General features: G+C 36.4%; 1 protein-coding gene across 1 annotated transcript in view; it reads right to left on the bottom strand.

The window, feature by feature from the left end:
- Positions 1-20,579, bottom strand: part of STS (steroid sulfatase (microsomal), isozyme S) — a 126,626-nt gene that overhangs the window by 62,943 nt on the left and 43,104 nt on the right. Inside the window, exon 6 of the mRNA XM_009287828.2 lies at positions 12,078-12,214. Coding sequence (XP_009286103.1) covers positions 12,078-12,214 — 137 coding nt within the window. The remainder of the gene's footprint in view (positions 1-12,077; positions 12,215-20,579) is intronic.

Here is a 20,579-nt window from a genome sequence, read left to right as displayed (position 1 = left end):
CACAGAGGTGAGGCTGACAGGTCAGTAGTTCCCAGGGTCATCCTTTCTACCCCTTTTAAAAATGAGTGCAATGTTTCCCTTTTTCCAGTCACCAGGGACTTCACCTGACTGCCATGACTTTTCGAATATCATGGAGAGTACCTTGGCAATTACATCAGCCAATTCCCTCAGGACTCTGGGATGCATCTCATCAGGTCCCATAGACTTATGTATGTTCAGGTTCCTCAGGTGGTCACAAACCTGATCTTCTCTTACAGTGGGAGGGACTTTGCTCCCCCAGTCCCTGTCTTGAGGACCATCTGCAAGGAAGAGAGGTGTTCCAGCCCTCTGACCATTTTCGTGGCCCTCCTCTGGACCCGCTCCAACAGGTCCCTGTCTTTCTTGTACTGGGGGCCCCAGAGCTGGACGCAGTACTCCAGGTGGGGTCTCACCAGAGCAGAGGAGAGGGGCAGAATCACCTCCCTCGACCTGCTGGCCACGCTTCTTTTGACACAGCCCAGGATACGATTGGCCTTCTGGGCTGCAAGCGCACATTGCTGGCTCCTGTCCAGCTTTTCATCCAGCAAATTGAACAGATAAATTACATCTGTTTGAATTGTAAACAAAGAAAAAAACTTATTCATTTATTACTTGCTTAATGTGTGCTCTGCTGTTTTGTGGTGCCAAAATCAACTGTACTCTGGATTAGAAGCACTTTGATACCTTTCACACAGAAATATACTATTCACACACACAGCTATACTTTTCACATTGCCAAAAATAGTATCTTCCATGACTTTGCTAGAAATGCTGAGACATCCTGAGCTACTAATTTACTTCAAACATCTGGCATTAAGTTATCTTTGGCTTTGCAGGAAGACAAAACTCATATTGCTTTTCTGGGCCAGGCCATTCTTTAAGATTAAAGCACATTTACATTTGTATTATTTCTTGTTTGCCTGCTTGGTTTTTAAATTCTAGTCTGATTCAGAAATAGAAGTAAAATCAATTTCTAACCCACATATATCTCATCCACTGAAATATAAGAGCCTAAAGAGCCTAAATCCTTTATCCTCATAACACAGAAATGGCAGCAATACTTTAAAACCATGTAAACTGAAGCATCTAAGGGCCAAGTTAATCACACATAATTTTAGGCAAACTAAGTGTGACATTACAGATGAGTCCATCTAGTAGTTTGCTAAAAGGGTGCTTGCTGAAAAAGAATGATGCTTCTCCTCTTTCTCCTCCTTTCTGCTTTCCCTGGAAGCTGGTTAGGAAAAAGGAGGTAAGGGAGGGAATGGTGCTCTGCCTCCCCTCTTGTGGTAGCAGCAAGCTGCAAGATCCACTGAAGCTGTGGAATAGAACTTCATGCTGGTCTAAGGTAGGGATTTGATTACCCTGGAGTCTCTCTCTCATCATCTCAAGCAAGCAACTCAGCCTTTAGGGGTCAGGTGTTCCTTTGGATATTGAGCTTACTACTGTAACATAAAACCTGTTGGGTGTTCTCAGGGTTACTACAATGTGCTCTTCATGAGGAAATGTTATAAAGAAACTTCCATGGGTGGACAGGGAGAGGGAATGATTTAAAAAGAGAAGTGTGTATAAAAAATACAAGAACTAAGCCAAAAGAAAGAGAAAACAAAAAGAAAGCATTCAAAATAGTAAAAAATACCCAGAGTACACTAAATGAAATATGCACACCCCCCCCAAAACAGTAACATTAAAAAATAACAGGTAGGAAAGCATAATAAAGATTCAGTATCAGTTTTTCTTAAACAGCACCCTAAATTGAAACATAAATGTTTTATTTTACAATCAAGTAGTGAGGGAAAAAGCTGGAGAACAGAAAAGTTATCACTTTACCAACCTGCTGTTCAGTAATCACAGCATCATTACTCTAGTGCTTTCCCTAACCTTAAAAATTTCATTATTTATCTCATTATTATATTTCATTATTATACAGAAAGTGATAAAAAACTTTCTGTAATGCAAAATACACAACTGGTTTCTAGAAGAATAATGGTCTTTGGTAGTATTACCAGCCTGCCTATTATATAGTGTAGTTGTTTTAGCAGTCAGATGTACAATTGAAAAAAAAACCAGCCATAGTCAATAAAAAGGCAGTTCTACCAACCTCATCAATAAGAGCTTATTACCACCTGGAATTTGAGCCTTGTGATTCAGCAGTTTGAAATTTCTGCATGGCAATTCACTAATAGGAACCAGCCTGTTGTTGAACAATAGTTTACAACACAGAATTGACGTTGTCATAAGCTTTATTGTATGATTATTGTTTTCATTGAGAATTAGTTCCCCTCTTTTTTAACAGTATGGTCTCAAAATAATTAACATACATTTCAAAAGAAGCATGAAAAAGTTTCATGTCTCTCTCCAAGAAACAGCAGCAATGATTTTAAAAGAACCTCTAGGATTCTCAGTATCATCACTGAAACTGAAATGCACATGGTCAGTTTTAGTTTTTTTCTACAGTTAAATTGAGATGCAGCCAGCTATGAATAAATGGTAAAAGGCTGGAAGACATTTCCTGAATCATCACAGAAACTGTTCATACCATTATAGTTCATATGTTGGTGAAGGCATTTAACTATCCTTAAAAAATACCACTTAATCCCCAAGACCAGAAGAAAACCTGAGTTCCTGAGTCCAGGTGCACATTCTAACCATTACCCACCTTCAACATGGATCAAGACCTGGAACGATAAATGACTTGCTTTCCTGCCTTCCCCATTCCCATGCCAGCTGAATTGAAGGCCTAATGCTTTGCTATAGGTCTAGAGCTGGATCAGTGGGTGACTGGCAGCAAAGCTATAACTCAGTAGGTAAATCTGAACTTCACCTCTGTGCCTCAGTTTTTCTTCTGAGAAACAGATTAATGAGATCCCCCTATCTTACAAAGATTTTGTGAAAATGCTTATTTGTGAATCTGTTATATACTCTAGCGAAGTAGTACCACAGAAAAGATGAGAGATGTCAAAGAAATCTGTCTTCAAAACAGAACTTCAATAGTGTGTGTTAAATAAAACATGAGAATTCATATTTAACAATGACGAATACAGCTACTGTTGAGTAGCTGCTCATTAAGAAGGCACTCTGTGATGAGGAGACAGGGTTCCAATGGGAAAAGAAATGGCATGTAAACATATGCTTAAAAACTGTACCATAAGACACAAGCATAGGAAGACTGATTTTTCTTATCTTTGAGTATTTGACTTCATAGCCTTACAATATGCACTAGTGCCTTCTGCATGTTTGTATGAATGTATAATTATTCACAGACTGTATCAGTTATATTAAGGTACTGGGTAATCCACTACAAAACTATCTGAAGGTACAAGGAAGGGAGGTGGGTGGGAAGGTTTAAACGCCCAGATTAAAAATCCTTAATATCTTTAGTTTCTCTGCTCCTTTGTTTCATGTTTAGGCTTCTTTCATAGAGATGTAACTTCTGCCAGCAACATCCTTCACCTACTAGCTCAGTTGCATCCTTTATCAAAACCATGAGTACAAGCTTTATAAATACCTACACAGATATTGCTTTCAGTGTCCAAGTGTTGAAGAAAAAGGATGGCAAAATCATGTTCATAAGTCAGTGCTGAAGGTTTCAGGTTCACAACAGGGACACTTTCACCAACGCGAGCAAAGGGAGCTGTAAATCATGTCTCTCTCTGCCATCCTGATCCCTTGCTCTGGGTGACTGACTTACTAAATTCCTGTAGAGCTTCTCTGGGACAGAGCAAATGCAATTCCTCTTAACAGCTTCACAGTATCTGTGCTAAAAACGTTGCTATGCAGAGGCACTCCACCAGCAAAATCTTTAGTAGTTTCCTTTAAACTGCTTTCCCAGTCTGTATTTTGGAGATTATCTACAATTTGGATAAAGTTAGCCCCGTTCAGTTTCCTCATTGCAACCTTCATCCAAGTATACATAGAAATCACTGTATTCCTGCAGGCCAGTTTTGGCTTAAATCTTTACTGTGTTCTTAATCCCACTGACAATGACTTTCCCCACCCACCTTAAGCAAGGAGCAAAATCCAGCCATGCCATTTATATGTGAAATTAAACTTTAGGGGCAAAGGTTAGACAAAAGTTTGGTAGTGCATTTCATTACAGAACTTCCTATCCTCACTGCTTGGAGAGTCGTTGGGATTCTCTTATCCCTCGCTTATCTAAAACAAGCATTGAGCTTTCTCCTACTAATGGAAATTAGCTTGTCTCAAGAGCAATGCTAATTTGTTCACTGATTAGAGCATTTTGATCACAATGTTAGATGTAATTTTACTGTTTCTGTATTAGACCCAATTTTCAGAGGTTCATAGATAATAGAAAGCCTTCAAAATTTTGAAAGTTATATGATTACATTTTTGTAAAGTAAAATGCACAGTGCACTAACATATCTTGTGCTGGCAATTTAACTCCTGCAATATCAGGTGCAAATGAAATCTGTTCAGCAGCTGGCAGCAAATTTTGAACAACACAGCACTACTACCACAAGCTGCATTACACTGAAGTTTTCCATCACGGAATGTGCGTTACTAAGACATTATTTAAACTTGACTGATTAAAAAATGCTATAGGAATGGCTGCTTAAGATGTGCTTTGTAACCTTGTAAATAATGTTTTGAGAAGGAGCTTTGCTGTGTACAAAGATGTAATATAGAAAAAAGAAACTGTACTTAAAGAGGATTAGGTAGCTCAGGAGGCTTATCATAGTGGAAGTGGGAGTCTTTCATCACTTAGTCACCTCTTAAATTCAGTCCTGTTCAGTAGCGACTGAAAGTCATTGCTGCTTAGTGCCACATGAAATGAGTTTGGGTTTTAGCCCAGACCATAACTGGAAAGCATCCACATCATAAAAGGCAGAACGACAAATGTCTTTAATCTGCACCCTTATTGACAATTCTCCCACATCTGACCTAAAGAGCGAATGTGCTTCAAGAGCTTAACTACTGTCTTAGCTGAAGAAGTAGTTTTTTCATGTCAGGGTAAGCACAGGGTGGCAGAACAGGGTGGGAAAATGCTGTTCTCATCACAGAGTACCTTTATCGGCTGAATACCTTCTTCCTCAGAGATGCCGGCTGAACATCTTTCATGATAACAAAAACGGCTTAAAAATAAACTTTCTGGACTTGAGACATATACCAGTATAAATTCAGGAAAGCAAGGTCAAGGAATGCACCACTTGCATCAGGCATCACTCTCCAGATTTTTAGTTCCATCTTTAGGTTTTCAGGCTCATCTAAGTTTATGTCACATTCATAATAGCTGGATAAAATTATCTGAGCCCGATTATCTGCCACTTCTGATAATGTGGCATCATTCTGCTTTGCTTATCTTTTAAATCAACTTTGCACTGTTACAAATGACTACATCAGGTGAAAAGCAAGGATAAATTAGGCTTATCTCTGCATACAAGATTTTTTTCTGAAAAAAAAAAAATTAAGGATAGCTCACTCATTTTTTACTCAAAGCAATAGGAATTTAGGTTTTTTTCCTTTCATATTATTAATGTTTATTTTGATTTTTAGCATAATTCAGAATTCTCAGAAAATTTGTGGTACATTTTTAGATTGATCCTAATAGAGTAGGATTCTAAATAGAGGTTGAAAGCATACATACACTGTAAAGTAGAATAAAGATGTAAGAATTCACAATAACAGCTGCTAACAATTATATGTAAAAGAAGAGACACAGATTTCAGATGAAACTTACCAATACTGTGCTGTTTCCTAGAAGGAGAATAGTTACTGCTTAATACAGGAAAGAAGATTAAAAAACCCCAAAACATCTAGGAATAAAATTTCAGGGCAGAATAACTTAAAATAAATATTAAAACTATATTTTAATTACTTTGTAATTAAAAATAATAAGTCAAGTTTAAGAACTTATAGGCTTGTAAGTTTAAAATAATCATTTTAAAATGAGAAAGAAAATGATTTTACTAAGAAACTGAAGACAGATCACATGCTATTATGAAGGCATACAAAAACTGAGAAATTGGGGGAATTTAACATGCTTCAGAACCTCAAGAATTCTTTGGCTGTAACATTTAGACCCTTCTTTTTGTTTTGTGAATGCTTTAGACTATGATACCTTCATCAGAGCAAGAATTGTACTAAAAGTCTGGTGGGCATAGTTCAGTTTTCTGTCTCCTAAATATCTTACAGTTTTCCAAAAGTAGCTTTCATATTGTTTTTGAAAACATTTTTTCATCTATTACTAAAGCAGTGGTACATCTATTACTAAAACAGAGAAAAAAGCCATAGGGGTCAATAAAAATGTTTTATATTAAATTGGAATGGTTTCCACTTAGACCCTTGATTCGCATCACTCCAGAGTTGAACAGAAGTTAAAAGTAGATGACATGATTAATCCATATACATTGCGTATTATCTGTTTAACCATGCACACATTCATCAGATAAAAGGCATATAAGCATTTAGTTTTTATCATCACATTTAGGCACTGTAGGAATTAAGAGCCACAGCATAATCCTGCACATATGCATTGATATAATCTCTTTTACAACACTGGGAAATCTAATTATGGAACAAGTAAACTAGATGTTTCCACAAAGGTCTGGAGTTGACTTGGTGGAGCTTTTGCTCTTCCCTTCCTCTTTGAAAGCGCTGTGTGAAAGATACACGTTTAGAGATAATTTTTAATCATGATAACAGCTGAATCAAAGAAAAACCGTGTGAAAAGTGGTCTGATTTTCAGTTAGTCCTACTAGATTGTAACCTAGCTGGCCTTTCTCAATGAACTATACTTTACTTCTGCCTTGCTGTATTTCATTATAGGCCACATATTGCCCCACAGAGTTGTGTAGCAGAGTATCACAAATGCTTTGACAAGTCATAAATGTTTCTCAGGTAAGGCTCAATTTATTCAGATATCCAAGGTTTTAATTATGTAAGTACTTTCAGTTAAAAAAAGTTAAGCACTGCATTTCCTTCTAAGGAAAACCTATTTAAGATATCATTAGCATCCTCAAAATTTGTCATCACTGTAGTAACACAGAATCACAGAACTCTTTGGGTTGGAAGAGATCTTCAAAAATCATTCAACCGCTCTGCCATGGGCAGAGGCATCTTTCACTAGACCAGGTTGCTCAAAGCCCCGTCCAACCTGACCTTGAACACTTCCAGGGATGGGGCATCCACTACGTCTCTGGGCAACCTGGTCCAGTGTCTCACCACCCTCATTGGAAAAATTTCTTTCCTTATGTCTAGTCTAAATGTACCCTCTTTCAGTTTAAAACCATTCCCCCTTGTCCTGTCACTACAGGCCCTGCTAACAAGTCTCCATCTTTCTTATAAGCCCCCTTTATATATTGAAAGGCTGCAATAAGGTCTCCCCGGAGCCTTCTCTTCTTCAGGCTAAACAACCCCAACTCTCTCAACCTTTCTTCAAAGGAGAAGTGTTTCATTCCTTTGATCATTTTTGTGGCCCTCCTCTGGACTTGCTCTAACAGGTCCATGTCTTCCTTGTGCTGGGGACCCCAGAGCTGGATGCAGTACCCAGGTGGGGTCTCACAAGAGAGAAGCAGAGGAGGAAAGTATCATGAAAGTATCTTGCTTCTGTTTGCTTCAGTGACGAGTTCCTTGGTTCCTCTAGACTGACTTTTAGAGGTTATGTCTGATTTTGTTTCAAAATATGAATTGACTTTAGTGAATAGCTTTTTTCTTTTCTTCAGCATCTGACAGGCTCACAGAATGGTTGAGGTTGGAAGGGACCTGTGGAAGTCATCTTGTCCAACCTCCCCTGCTCAAGCAGGGACACTTGGAGCCCAGGACCCTGTCCAGATGGCTTTTGAATATCTCCAAGAAGAGCTACTCCACCACCTCTCAGGGAAACCTGTGCCACTGCTTGGTCACCCTCAGAGTAAAAAAGTTTTTCCTGGTGTTCAGAGGGAACCTCCTGTGTTTCAGTTTGTGCCCATTGCCTCTTGTCACTGGGCATCAATGAGAAGAGCCTGGCCCCATCCTCTTTGCACCCTCCCTTCAGGTATTTACATACATTAATAAGATCCTCCCTCACCTTCTCTTCGCCTCTTGTCACTGGGCATCAATGAGAAGAGCCTGGCCCCATCCTCTTTGCACCCTCCCTTCAGGTATTTACATACATTAATAAGATCCTCCCTCAGCCTTCTCTTCTCCAGGCTGAACAGAGCTCTAGTCCCAGTTCTCTCAGCCTTTCCTCACAGGAGAGATGCTCCAGTCCCTTAATCATCTTCCTGACCCTTTGCTGGACACTGTCCAGTAGCTCCATATCCCTCTTGTACTGGGGAGATATGGAGTTACTCTTTTCACATATAACGCTACCAAACCTTTTAAGATATTTCAAACACAAGTTACATGTAAGATGCATTGGGATTTATTTCCATTCCTTTTCTTCTACTTAACTAACATCAGATGATGGCAATATTTTCTTGGCATAACTTGATAGGTCAAAAGATAATGGCAGAGAGGCAGTTAAGTTTTTTTCAGCTTGCAGGGCATTCACATAATGAAGATATTCAGACAAGGCCCCCACTCTGCAGTTACCTAGCTTGTGCCAGACTACAATTTCTGAGACTTTTTTACACTTAAGCCATTCAGTTGTGATTGCTCCACAAAGGATTAAGAACTGATATGTAGTTTTGCTACTGTTAACAGAACAATAAACAGCCATTTGCAAAAGTGGTGTTGAATTAGTTTGTCTTCACACAGCTTGCAGGCAAGTCTACAGGGGGCTCCAAAACTCTTTGCAGTGATCTGTTTTGGATTAAATTAGTGTAATGCAATTTACAGCAAAAACAATTTCTGAACATATCCATTTCTCTTCCTATACTCAATCAGGAATGAAGGAATGAAAGAAGAGAAGAAGGGAGGAGGGAAGAAAAGGATAATATTGCATTCATTCATTCATCATTTCTTTTTCCACTTTTAGACTGTAAGATTATTTCATCTGCTCTCATATGAATTATAATTAATAGCATTAATAAGGTGCTTAGCCTACATTGAAAGAAAATTAATGTTATTAGCCAGAGAATAACTCTCTAAGGCATGTCACATGCAGTGATATTATAACTGTGAATGCTTTAAACATTGAATTCTGTTATACACACATCAGTATGCAAAAGCAGTAGACACACATGGTCCCAAAGCTTATCCAGAGACTTTGTATTTCATATTTTTGACAAGAACTGTTATCATACTCTTCAGTATTGGTTTAACAAGTCACAAACATGAAATATTCAAAGGAGTATTTTATTCATGTGTCTTACAGGTTTTTCTCCTTCTAGCATGAAGATTGCCTTATAATTGAATTATTGTCCAATTAGGTAATTGATTCTCAATAAATAAACAAATGAAAATGGAGACTTGTCTTCTATTTAGAATTCTCAGTCTGAGTGAACTTCTCTGTCTTACTAGAAAGGCTGTTGCTTTTTCTCTTGCAAATGGCAGCTAAAGTCTTCTTTCTGATTCCAGCTGATCTCTCAAATCAGGAACAATATTTCATTTGCATTTCATGGTCCAATCTTGATACAATTTTTTCATCACTGGTACCTGACAGTCCGAACTTCTACTTTGAACTTCTCTCCTACTCTTTTTTTTTTTTTTCATCCACAAGGGTTTTCCACAATATTTCCCACTCAGCAGATAACACATTGTAAGTTTCTTTTAAAATTGAGTTGAAGTTGGTGTTTCTTTTCCTACCAGATGCCAAATATTTCTGATGTACTATAACGCAGTTTTCCATACACTCATTTTTAAATCCTATGCTTGTGTTGTCTTTAATTAGAAGCTTTTACAGCATGTTGTTATATCTGGGCTATTTTGTTCTTATTGCCCTTGCAAGTTACATTCATCTATGCATAAATACTAATTTCTGTCTAGTGAATGATAAAACCTCCCTTTGTGGAAAGCTTATAGTTTTCACTTTTTCAGCTTTTCCAGACAATTTTGTTTGACTTTTCTACTGTAACATCTTCAGAGGCATTCCAAGAAAATACTGGTTACTGACATCAGCAGTACAGTGAATAAATCTACTTTGTCTGACACAGTTGATGCATTAAGACTGGAATTTTCAGTGGAGGTTAAGGGAAATAAGTACCCCCTTCAAATAAAAGAAAAAAAAAAAAAAAAAAAAAGCTATATTATTCCTCCAGACTCCTTTGGAAATGTCAGCCATAACTTTTTTTCATCATTCTAATAATGGAGGAGAAAGTAACCGAGGAACTAAACACATTTTCTACCTCGGAGCAAATACGCAATCTGTCAACAGAGGAGTCTTACAAGACATAAGCAAAACCAAGTAACCAGACCCCCCAACTGAAACAAAATTTGATGCTTGTATACTAGTTTATGACAGATGAGGATCTGTTTCCTGATTGATTAAGCTAGCTCCGCTGCCCCTGATGCTCCTGCAATGGATTGTAAAGGACAATACATGAGGAAACTCATGTGTCTCCTCTCTGAGTTTGTTCAAAATTACTATGTTATCACCACTAAATTTGTATCTCTGATTTATCCCAAGCTTTTTTAATAATATGCTTCTGTCCTACAGTTTGGTTTGTTTGACACATCTCCTAAGAGCTCATTCTGGAAGAGAGCAGTGGTTTTCAATCTGTTATCACCTCTGCATCATTAAATAGTCTGAAACAGCAGCACGTCAGCTGCCTTGGTTTCCAACTTGCTGTTTAAACCCCAGAGCCACGCTCCTGAAGGAGACAGCAAAACGTAATGGCAGCAGCAAATGACCAATTAGGTTGGGATAAGCTAAATATCATGGAACAGAAAAAGAAATAGTCAAATCAAACGCAGATGGTAAGACCAGCTAATGCTCAGTAGCTTACTACAATGCGGATGCAAACAGAAATGACAACACATGCATACTTTTATCTAATGCAGGCACTTCGTTGACCAAATGCTGGTGGCCACTGACAGAAGTGATAAAGATTCAGGGTGTAATACAACTGGAATAAAAGCCACTCTCTCTTCACAAAACCTGATTTACAAAAGAGTTTTTTCTGTTATCTTCCACATTGAAAACCTTTCATACTAAGTGTATCACAGTTTCCCGCAAGGGTTTTCCCCATTTTTGCAAATACTGCACTAAATACATTATGAATCACTAAATGTACTGTGCTGCTGTTTGTCCCCTACCTTCTGCAACTAGACCTCTTGATGCAAAATATGCAAAAAAATATACATGATGCTTAACTACACATGCTTGCATAGTTTAAAAATATATATGCACCAAAGCTGAATATCTATTTACAGCAACTTAATAAGGAAGCAACATTTTCTTGAAGAAAGCCACTTTGCACTGGGCTGTACTGAGAACAGAATCGACTTGGGGTATGTAATGTGAGCTCATCTTTAGCTCCTAATACTGCTGTTCTCCAATATGATTATTTTAAGATCTGAACTGTTAGTTTTTTTCACAGGTGATTACATCTGGAATCAGAGATTCATTCCAATACATCTAGAGATAAGGAAAGCCTGTTGAAAGATGTAACTGCTTTCTAGCCTCAGAGAGAATGGAAAGCTCTGAAGGGCAAATTGTTTGGTTTTGACTATTCTTCATGAACAGAAGTGGACCTCACCTGAGTGACTTCATTAATTCAGAGAACTCACTAAAATAATCAGCAAATTACTTTTGCTAACAGTGCATATTGTAGTCATTTTATTTATTATATCAATATCATGTGGTCACTTTTCGAGTTAGTATATTGTTTTATGAGGACAACCTGCAGAGGCCAGATGGCACCCAGAAGCTCATGGGGTTGGATTCAACTACTCTGCTTCAAATGTCCACAGATAAGGTGTCCATATCTCTGCTAAGTCCATACTGTACAGACTACCTTCATAGTCAAAGAGAACAGGCATTTATAGGACACAATAAATTTGGTCATAAAGTAGATATTACAAGAGGTCAGATTATTGTGCCTTTCTTTCCCCTAAGTATAAAGGACAAGTATGTCGGATATACTGTAGACATCTAAATTACAGAAGTCTGCATTTGGTGGACATGAATGCAAGTCTTCCATGAATTCCCTCCATTGATGTTAGAAGCACATGTAACATACCTACACTCCAGTCCATTTCCTCCACTGCATCCCCATATAAACCATGCTTGCTTTTTCCTCTGAAACTTTCTGAAGCATATAGAGCGGTATGGACATGAAGATAAGACAGGACAAGAAGAAATGGTGCATCAGTATTCCTGGAAAAAGAACAAAATAAAACAAACCCCCAAACCCTTAGTATATTTTAGCAAAATTTCTACAAAGAAATCTTTTTACAGTAGAGCTCAAAAAAACCCCAAAAAACAACCTCACCAAAAAAGAGGAAAAAGAATACTATAACTGATTACAGGGTAATCTGGAGCACACACACACAGAGTAAAAATGCAATTCTTAACTGTATACTGAATTGAAAGCAAAAATAAACTACAAAATCTAACTAATTACTGTTTGCTATATATATTGAAGGAGGACTTGTTCAAAGCCAGGAACCTAGACATTTTAGGCTACAAGCACCTCTCTTCATTTTACAAGTATGTATTTAAAAGCCTGAATAAAACTGCTGTTCAAAAACATACTTTCAGAACTACATATATATGTGAAACACAATTGCCTTCCTCACAAGGTCATATGGAAGCTGATCAACTAGACTATTATGAGGACCAGGGTCAAACATACCGTAATATCACTGACTATGTCAAACCAAGTATACTAGTACTTTTCCTCCTTCTTTATCCTGGACTAAGGTATATGACCAAATCTTCTCCTGCCATTTAATGCTCTGTGTGTGTATGCATGTGATCAGTACACAACTCTACAAGTATGTTGTACCAAAGAATAAGTAATCTCAAAGTACATACTAATATAAAGAAATATTTCTCCTTGCACAGTAATGAACAGTCTCCATTGTCTTCAGTCTATTTCCTGAACTGATACAAAAGAAAGAGTGCAATAAATAGACTCTTTGTAAATTTTGCTGTTCATGCGATCCGTCAACACGATATTATGATCAGTTCCAGCAGGTTGTAAAAGCACAGTTCAAGTAAGAACTTTTTCTTATGCATTATTTATAGAACTTTACTTAAAATTGTGCAGTACTAGCCAAATTTATTGCTATATGCTCTAACAGCATTTGTAGTACATTACGCATATTGTAAACATCAGTTGAATCACAAAAGCACTACCCAGAAAACTTGTCTGGATCTCACCTTAAAGCACACAGATAATTACAGAGTATTTCTGGCTTTATTTACCATATTTTCCCTCGCCAATCTGTGGTGGATAATACCTGTGATTCACGTCAACATCAAAGGGAGACTATAGATTTCCTCACGCAGCTGATTCACCCACCCTTTAAAGGTGGATGCACATACTGTTTCTTTAAAATGAAAAAAAATTCTAACCTTTAGAACCTGAAAACAAAGTCTCTTAAAAAAACGATTAACATTATATCAATACTTTACTCTTAATGAAAAATAACTAGGTTTAATCTAGTATATTTATGATCCATTTTTCCTCTCTCCTTGGTTGGATCTGTTTTTGCACAAGTCACATGGTTAAAGCTTTTTTTTTTACTGGCATAGGCAGCAGTACATAAACAAAAAATGGGAAAATTTTATCCAGATTACTCGCTTGATAAGTGTGTTTCTGACTGGGACTTTTTCTTCCTAAAAAGTTTCTACTTTTTTAAAAAAATGACAGAATAAATAGAACATTTTTCATGTGGAAAATGGAAAAAAAAAAATATTTGAATTCCCTTCAAATATTTGTGCATGCATCCTGTATTATCTTAGTATTATAAAGTATTGATTAATTAAAAAGAAAATATAAAAAAAAAAAAAACAATATTTTTCATAAAAGATAAACTTTCCATGAAGTTGTGTTTGTTGCTATTTGAGAGGTCATATATGTGAGAACCTTTCATTACTGTAGCAACAAATAACACAAGACTTCTGAGTCAATTAAAAAGACTGAAAATGTCAGCACTTCAAGAAAAAAAAAGTACACTTTTAAGTTTAATATTTCATATGTATATTAATGTAACACTGACCTTTCATTAAAGAACATTTCTGCAAGGCAGCTGATTTTTGTTTTACAACCTGCATTTTTTACTGCATGGGATTATCTTTGACTTCTTCCTTAAACACAGTTCACTGAATTGAGAGTAATATACAAATTCTAGGGTAAACCACCACAAAAATCTACTTTATACTTATAATGGTGCAGGCACAATTTACTTTTCATGCAGACTGCCTTGTTCTAATGTCACAGAGACAGTGCATACTTCTAAATGTATATCTGTATTGCTAAAAGTGAGTATCAAAAGCCTCCACTTTAAATGTTATTTTCAAGAGATAATAACACAGGTCTGGGTTTTTGCTTTTAAATTGAACTGACACAAAGATCTAACTTTCATGAAGAGTCATCGAATCAATGATTGATATGGAAGGGCACTACATCATTCTCTCTTTGCAACTCAAATTGACAGGTTCTGATTGACAGCTCACTGTCAGGTGGAGAAGTGTCTCACCTATTAATATCCTATAAAAGATCACAGGCAGCTATTTATCCCCTGCCAAAACTCTTTGAGGAGAATCATAACTGATTACTTTTACCATGACCTTGAAAATGGAATGACAATATCAGCTAGTAGGCAGGAGAGAAATTTGACAATAACAGCTTAACTCCTGAACCACTTCAGTAAACAGCTCCTTCAAAAACATATTGCCACTATCTTTTACACAGTTCAAACACAGGGAACTTCAGTTTCAAAAGATCTGAGATTCACTTACTCAAATACAGTAAACATTTTTATCTTAACATGAATCACAGAGTCTTTTCAATTTACTGAATAGCCAGAGAGATTACACATATCTGACATAAGACATCCTTTAATGTGTGCTTAACTGATCTTGAAAACATCTAAAAGCATCACGTTGCTGGTGACTCCTCTGCATATTGCATAGTACTAGATTCTTCTTTTTTAGTGCGAGGAGTCTTTACGTTACTCAAGCATTCAGTTCAGGCTGGAGCTGTAAAACACAGCTTTAAAGTGGGTGAGAGTGCAAGTTACAACTAATCTGACTCTGTGCTTCACACATGGGTCTTTTCTCTTTTTTCCTGCAATTTTGCTCTAAATACTTGCATTGAAAACTCCTTGGGTACTTTTGTTTGTTTTTGTGTGCATTGATGTTAATCTGAGACCGCTGCAGCAGAGCAACAGGTGGGGCTCTGAATTTGTTGGCCTGTGGTTGTCAAATCAAACTGAGATTTCAGGTATGATTCTGTACTGGAAACGAAATGGGAACATGACATGACAGGGCTCCATTTTACTTTTTCACAATACATTCTAAATTAACCTTTAATATGATGGACAGTACAATTTTTCTGAACAACTTTTTTTTTTGCTAGGTGTGAAATTATCCTCACATTCTGCCATAAAGTACATATTTTTAACCCGTTAGACCACTACACCCCCTATACCAGTGGAGGTACTATGATTCACAGCAGCTGACTATGAAAGCAGATAAACTTGGCTTTGCCTGAGCTGGGCAAACACTGTGCTGTGTTAAAATTGCGTTAACAATTATTTCTGTAATCCCCAAAGTCTTATAAATTACAGCTAATTCACCCATAAGACTGAAATAGCCTGCGAAGAACTATTTTAAATAGATATAGGGGTAAAATATATTACCTCTTATAAGAATAAGTACACATGATTTAATAAGACTTATTCAATGAGAATATGTCATTTTCACATAGCCACAGTACACCAGAGTCACAGCTAAGATGAAAGAAAACAAAAATGTTCCAGTATATAATCTGAAGATACATTTTCAGCACAAATGTGTAATAGTGTGTCGATGCAGGCAGATGCAAACCTAACTTTTCCTTTCCTGTAACTCTCCTTTTACTAAAAACATTCTCCTTATTCAATATCCCCCCAGTGGATAAATTCATTCAATGCTTATTCCCCACGGCTCCCTCCTCTACTTCCAGATTAGATCACCAATTAGACAGTGCTCTTTGTGACTGGAGTGGCTGAATGCACTTCATTAAGCCCTGTTCCTGCAGAAGAAAAAGGTATACCTTGGCTTAGTTGTATCAAAGCAGGACTTTGTCCTACTACCCAGATTTCGTTTTGCTCTGACCGCTAACAGTGCTAAAATCCTTGTTAGCATGAAAGAATTCATGAATGAATATTTCTGTACCACTCTCTTAAAAGACACACCTTAAAACACAAATCTCATATTTTCAAAGTTTTTCAAAACCAGAAAAGAGAACTCCAGACCATGTGGGGGTAACTTATCAAAACCAGAAAAGGTGTTGAAAATGGAATGAGAAAGGGGGGGGGGGGGAGATGGGTAGGGAGGGGGGGGGGGGGGGGAAGTAAAAATATGGAAAATCTGACTCTTTCTAGAAGATATTAAAAGTAGGACGTGTTACTACTATATCTGTATTTTTGAAATGATTCTTCCATGCAAATAGCCAAGATACTTTTGACATCCCTAATTTCATGCCTATTTCTTCCTTTAAATGCTTAAGGTACACAACTCATACGTTTTTATTTCCTTTGTATATAACCTTTTTTCTCCCCTTCAGAAAGTACATTCTTGTAAGCATGGGGGAAAAAAAGAAATTTCTCACCTACTACACATTATTAAGTTTACATTACTAAATCCCTCTCCCCCACAAAACTTTGGAGCCCAGTATACTGATATACTGCTTTTTAGAAGTGTTCCATTTAAAATGCAGTCTGTCACTCACTGCAGAACTAGTTAGGTCCTTAATCATTCTTAAATGACTTAAATGACTAAAATCTTCCATTTTCAGATGGCCTTAAAGTATATGAATAAATGTTTTAGCTCTTCTGTTCAAAAGGAACAAGCAGAGGGCTGAGAAAAAGGGATGAAGATCCAGTAGAGTTGTTATGATTTATAATTTACTACCCTTTTTTAATATATGTGCACATATACATTGTGTATACAAAGATACACAAACTCCTCTCTATAATTTGTATTTTGCTGTAAACTATAAGGAATCTTCTTGTAGGATTCATAAAAACACTTGATTTCAGAACTCTAACTCCAGTACAACATGCCAACTGCCTGATCTTAAGACCTAGTGATATATGGAAAACCTCTAAACCACAGTCTGCTAGATTACATGAAAGTAAATTTGAATGTGTGTTGTAACAGTGTTTCAAGGACTGAAATAGAATAGATAAAAAGAAAATAAAAAATGTATTAACAGACATTACAAAATTTTGATTATGGCTATGCAATCTATGACTGAAAAAATAAATCTGCATGAAAATTGTTCAACATCATCTTCATGACAGCTTTTGAATATAACCATGTTTGTATGCAAATACTGTTTTCCAGAAGTTAGATTTCATTAGGATTTTTTTTTTAAATATTATTATTGTGATCAGCTATCCAAAATTGTCAGAGAGGTATTCTGTATCATAGAGTAGTACTTTTGTGTTGTTAATTTCTGATACGTTAAAAACAGGTCTCTGGCATTTTCCAAATTTGGATTGTCTGTGCAGTTGGTCATTAAAGGACATGCTGAAGACACGAGTGACAACCACATTGAGCTTAACATGAAATAATTAGCATCCATTTGACTTTCAAATATATTGTAATGTCTAGAGAGTGTTCTGATAGGTTTACACTATGTACACACAGTTGCTCTTGGGAAAAAGTAATTACAATTAATGTACACTGAGCGGACCTGCCCACTTACAATTAGGGTGAGCAACTAAATTAGTATGTGTTTTCACACACTGGATCTGACACTTGTATATTGTGTATATTCTTCTCCAGTGCCATTTCTGAGCATTGAGTATTGTATTTGCTCTCTTTCAATCTACCTAGGAACAAATGAAAACAGTAATACACATATCCTAGACTAAGGAAGAACAAATACAATATCAGCTCTCCAAAAACCAGACCAAAGTAAGTATAACAGCACATAGCTATATGCTGTGAAGAAATTATAAGAAGACTTGACAAATACAAAATCTAATAATTATATACATGGTAAGAAGTCATAAAGCTGACAATATGACCGTGAAATAGCTAGAAAAGAGAATAATGTCAGGAAGTCCATTGCCTGAACTCTGAAGAACTCATAAAGGTAATATAGGTAATAGGTTTAATAAACTTACTTAGATAAAACATTTATGTTGTAATTGTTTTATATATATAACTATATTTGCATTCATAGGTATTTTATATATATAGCATAAAAGGGCTATATAGGAAGTACCAGTGCTGTTGAAGATTGGAGCTTCATTATATATTTATTGTAAAGATAATTAACCAATTAAAACATGCATGATAGCTGATGATTTGTAGTTTGATGATAAAATGTATTAAGAACCAGTGAAGGCGAATGACTGAATTCTTCAGAGTCAACAATTCAGGATTGTTTGAACTCTGGTATACTTGTACACAGGGATTACTGGTGTACAGGACTGAGCTTGTTACTTACTGTATTATTTAAACAAAAGAAGCCTGTATGGCAAAGCAAGTGTTGAGTCAAACGTGTGGCTAAAGGAGGGTTGAGGGAGCCTGCTCGCTGAAAGAAGTGGAACCACAAGAATGCTGTGGAGCTTCCAAAAACCTGATGGCCCTTCACTTATGAGTGCCAGATGTCTGCCTGCTGCTGCAACCTGGTTGCCTTTTGACGGCCATTCCCCTACAAATGGCCAAAGTCAGTACATTAGTCATAAAAGCAATGGTCTGCTGGTGTACTGGAGTTGACAGGTATGAACTATATAATGTCAGAACCAGTGTGTCAAAGCAAATATTGATTTTGTCGCTCACGCTATTATATGGGACAGATCAGTTCAGTGAATATTAATCTAATTACTCCTATCCCCAGGAGCAAGTTTTATGGTCATATACTTTGCATGTGAATTCACTACAGGGCACAGTTAAGATTGCTCGAATGCCCTAATTGCTTCTCAATGCCTTAATGTGCTTGGATATTCTTTAATTTAACATTGACTCTGAATTGTCTGGGTTATAATTCTTACTATAATTGCAGCATTCCTGGTACAAAGTTTATTGTAAATTACAAATATGTGCTTGACTTCAATTTAACATCACTTTTGTCTGGAAACTACATTGAGAACTGAGGCCAAGTGCCCAGCTGATGTGAAGCCACTTACCTCCAGCTGAGTCAACAAAGCTATGCTGACTTAGATGATATATTGTCTTCCCAGCTCTAAACACTGACTAAGCTATACAGTAACACTGTGGATGTTATGAATATTAATAAAGTTAAAAGAGTTACTAGTTTTCTAGCATTGATTTCCAATCTTGAACTCAGCTGTTTTGGGGCTACCATTTTATTGTCATTGCATTGAAATCAATGAAACATTCAGAGATATCCAAAACATTACAAATCACTACAGGCACATTACCTGCTTGTAAATCACGGAAGAATCAGCCAACATATAGTTAATGTACTCAAGAGTCTTTTAAAATCACCAAATGCTTGGTCACTAAGCAAATAACTTCTCAACAATTTTCAAAGGGCGGTATGTGTGTTTGTAGTAAACAAAGTACTTCACTGTTAAATTAGAATGCAGATGAGAAGGTATCTTTATACCTATCACCATTGCCAAGAGGAAATAAAGATGGTTTAGTTTATTTATAAATACTCATGAGAATGTTGATTGTTGGGAAGACTTACTTACTTAAAGAAATTTGATATAAAAAACATTTTATTTTGGTATGATGAGTAGAGATGGCTACATCAAATATTTATAATGATAAAAATGATAAAAAAAATGCAGTATGAGTTCAAGATTTTAGATAAACATTTTTTCTTGCTAACAGTCTTGATGACTACTACTGCATGCACTCATTAAATCTAGCAAATTTAGCCTCTGATTCCTTGGTATAAGTTTTCATTCAGCAGTGACTCCATGTGAATATATTCACAGTAACCACCTGGTACATACTTTTTAGAATAGTAATTAAGGGACTTCTTATGTCTTAGAACATGTTTTTACTTTTGATTAACTATTTTTTGAAATGGTGCAACCTGTTTCAAAATTGACCGAGAAAAATACTTTGGCATATTTTTCAAGAAGTTAAACGGATTAAATATTTTTGCTCCAATTATACTGATTTATATTTCAGAATATATAAATGTATACTGTTATGATTTGATCCTATTAAAAGCCCTGTAGTGACAATTATGCCAAAGTAGCTAACTTTGCAAAAACGAAGAATGACTTAGGATGATTTTGTACATCCAATGTTTAGGTGACCCAATGTGATGGCTGTTCAAAAAACCATTTATTTCCTAACTTCTGTAAAGCAAATCTTTTCAAAATTAATCTGGCATAAAAGTGGAGGCATCTAAAAGGACAGTAACTTAAAAAATTGCCCTTATGAATGCCATTTTATGGATGCATCAAATCAATGATTAAGAACAGTTTCCAATTCCAGAAAAGTCATGGAATAGAATCATAGAATCATAGAATCATTAAGGTTGGAAAAGACCTCTAAGATCATCGAGTCCAACCGTCAACCCAACACCACC

Source organism: Aptenodytes forsteri, unplaced genomic scaffold, assembly GCF_000699145.1.
Source record: "Aptenodytes forsteri isolate BGI_AS27 unplaced genomic scaffold, ASM69914v1 Scaffold200, whole genome shotgun sequence".
Lineage (NCBI taxonomy): Eukaryota > Metazoa > Chordata > Aves > Sphenisciformes > Spheniscidae > Aptenodytes > Aptenodytes forsteri.
This window is presented reverse-complemented; position numbering and strand designations above follow the sequence as displayed.